General features: G+C 29.5%; 1 protein-coding gene across 1 annotated transcript in view; it reads right to left on the reverse strand.

Annotated features, from left to right (window-relative positions):
• The window catches only part of LOC106679004 (acyl-CoA-binding domain-containing protein 5), a 79,200-nt gene that overhangs the window by 19,287 nt on the left and 58,305 nt on the right, over positions 1-1,608 (reverse strand). Inside the window, exon 2 of the mRNA XM_014417907.3 lies at positions 391-584. Within this exon, the coding sequence (XP_014273393.1) occupies positions 391-584 (194 nt within the window). The remainder of the gene's footprint in view (positions 1-390; positions 585-1,608) is intronic.

The raw sequence follows: 1,608 nt of genomic DNA on the forward strand, positions 1-1,608 counted from the left end.
ATAACTTGATCGGAAGAAAAAAAAAAAATTAAAAATAAATAAAATAATCAAATCAAAAATAAATAAAATTTAACGAATATTAGCAAAATTAAATAAAATATAAATGGCGTTGATGACCAATGAAGTTTGGCGCCACTAAACAACCAACCAAACAAACAAACAGCCGCCATTTTTATACCTCCTACCTATACTTGGCAGACTCATCAATTTTGACTAGTAATTATACATAATTTTTAATTAAGTAAACAAAAATTGGGGTGAAATAACTGCCTTTTTTTTCCTCTTGGGCTCTTGTACTATAAGGCTACAATTATTATAAGGTAACTCTGTAATATTACAGCGCAAGACAGGTAAGTAAATAATATAATATAATACAAAGGCAATACTGACTTTATTGAGCTCGTCTACATATGCTTGCATGGCCTGCTGGCGCGGCATATTGCCCAACCTGGCCCAAGCATCCCACTTGGCCCTCTTGACCACGTCCCAGAAGGCCGGTCTTGAACTGCTCACTGGACCTTCGGTCGCCTGCTTGTAGTAAGCGTAGAACCGCAGCATGAGTTCGTTCGAGGGCTGGTACGACCCTACAGAAATAAAATAAATCAAATATAGTAAACAAAAAAAAAATATTAGAAAAATAAATACAATTCTGATAATCCCAGTCTTTGGAGATATCAGGATAAATGCATTGAGTGCTATTGCAGGAAAAATAAATGATGCGGACTGTATAAGTAATGGGAAAAAATAAATTAAGCTTTATAAATAAAAATTAAGGCTCTATGAATGAAGAAATGATTTGAAAAACCATATAATAAACCATGATCCAAATAAAACAGCACTAGTCCAGCATGCAACCAAAAACCAACATATTTTTGATTTTGAAAATACAATCATTTTACATAAAGAGAATAATACATTCAAAAGGAAAATACTTGAATCCATTTACATATCTGAAAATATTGATCATACAGTAAATTTCAAAACAGATGCAAGAAATTTAAATCAAAACTATGCTGAGATATTAAGTAAGATTAATTTATAAATAATATAGGAAAAATTGTATGTGGATAATTATAGTTGGCCTTGATAGGATTTTTACTAATGAAATAAGGAGAAAAATTGACAAAAATGTAGTTATGATAAATAATTTTTAAATGCTTGAACTGAGTGGAGGAAGGTTACAAGCATTGTTGTGATGAAAGTTTTAAGGAATAGTATCTGCAGATAAATAAATTGACTTTGTTTTTAATTGATAATTGACTAATTAGGTAATTAAACATATGTGGGTTATACTTATTAACAAAAAAATATTTTGACCTAATGCTTTTAATGTTTCATAGATATTGATATTTTTGACCTGGGCAGAATAGCCTGCATGGAGTTAGTTTTTTAAATTATATAATTTCAAAGTTGTATTGAGGTAAGATAAATTATAAATAATAATGTTAAGTATTTTAAATTGTTTGTAAGATCATACATGTAATAAAAACTATTTTGTAGTAGATTGTCCTTGAAGATGGCCGGATTGGCCGAAACGTTGGACGTATAAGAGAAATAAAAAGTTTTGAGACTATAATGGATAGTGTTTGAATTATTTATTTAAAAAAT

The sequence above is a fragment of the Halyomorpha halys genome, unplaced genomic scaffold (genome assembly GCF_000696795.3).
Source record: "Halyomorpha halys isolate HHAL.00 unplaced genomic scaffold, Hhal_1.1 Scaffold171.1, whole genome shotgun sequence".
NCBI classification, from domain to species: domain Eukaryota; kingdom Metazoa; phylum Arthropoda; class Insecta; order Hemiptera; family Pentatomidae; genus Halyomorpha; species Halyomorpha halys.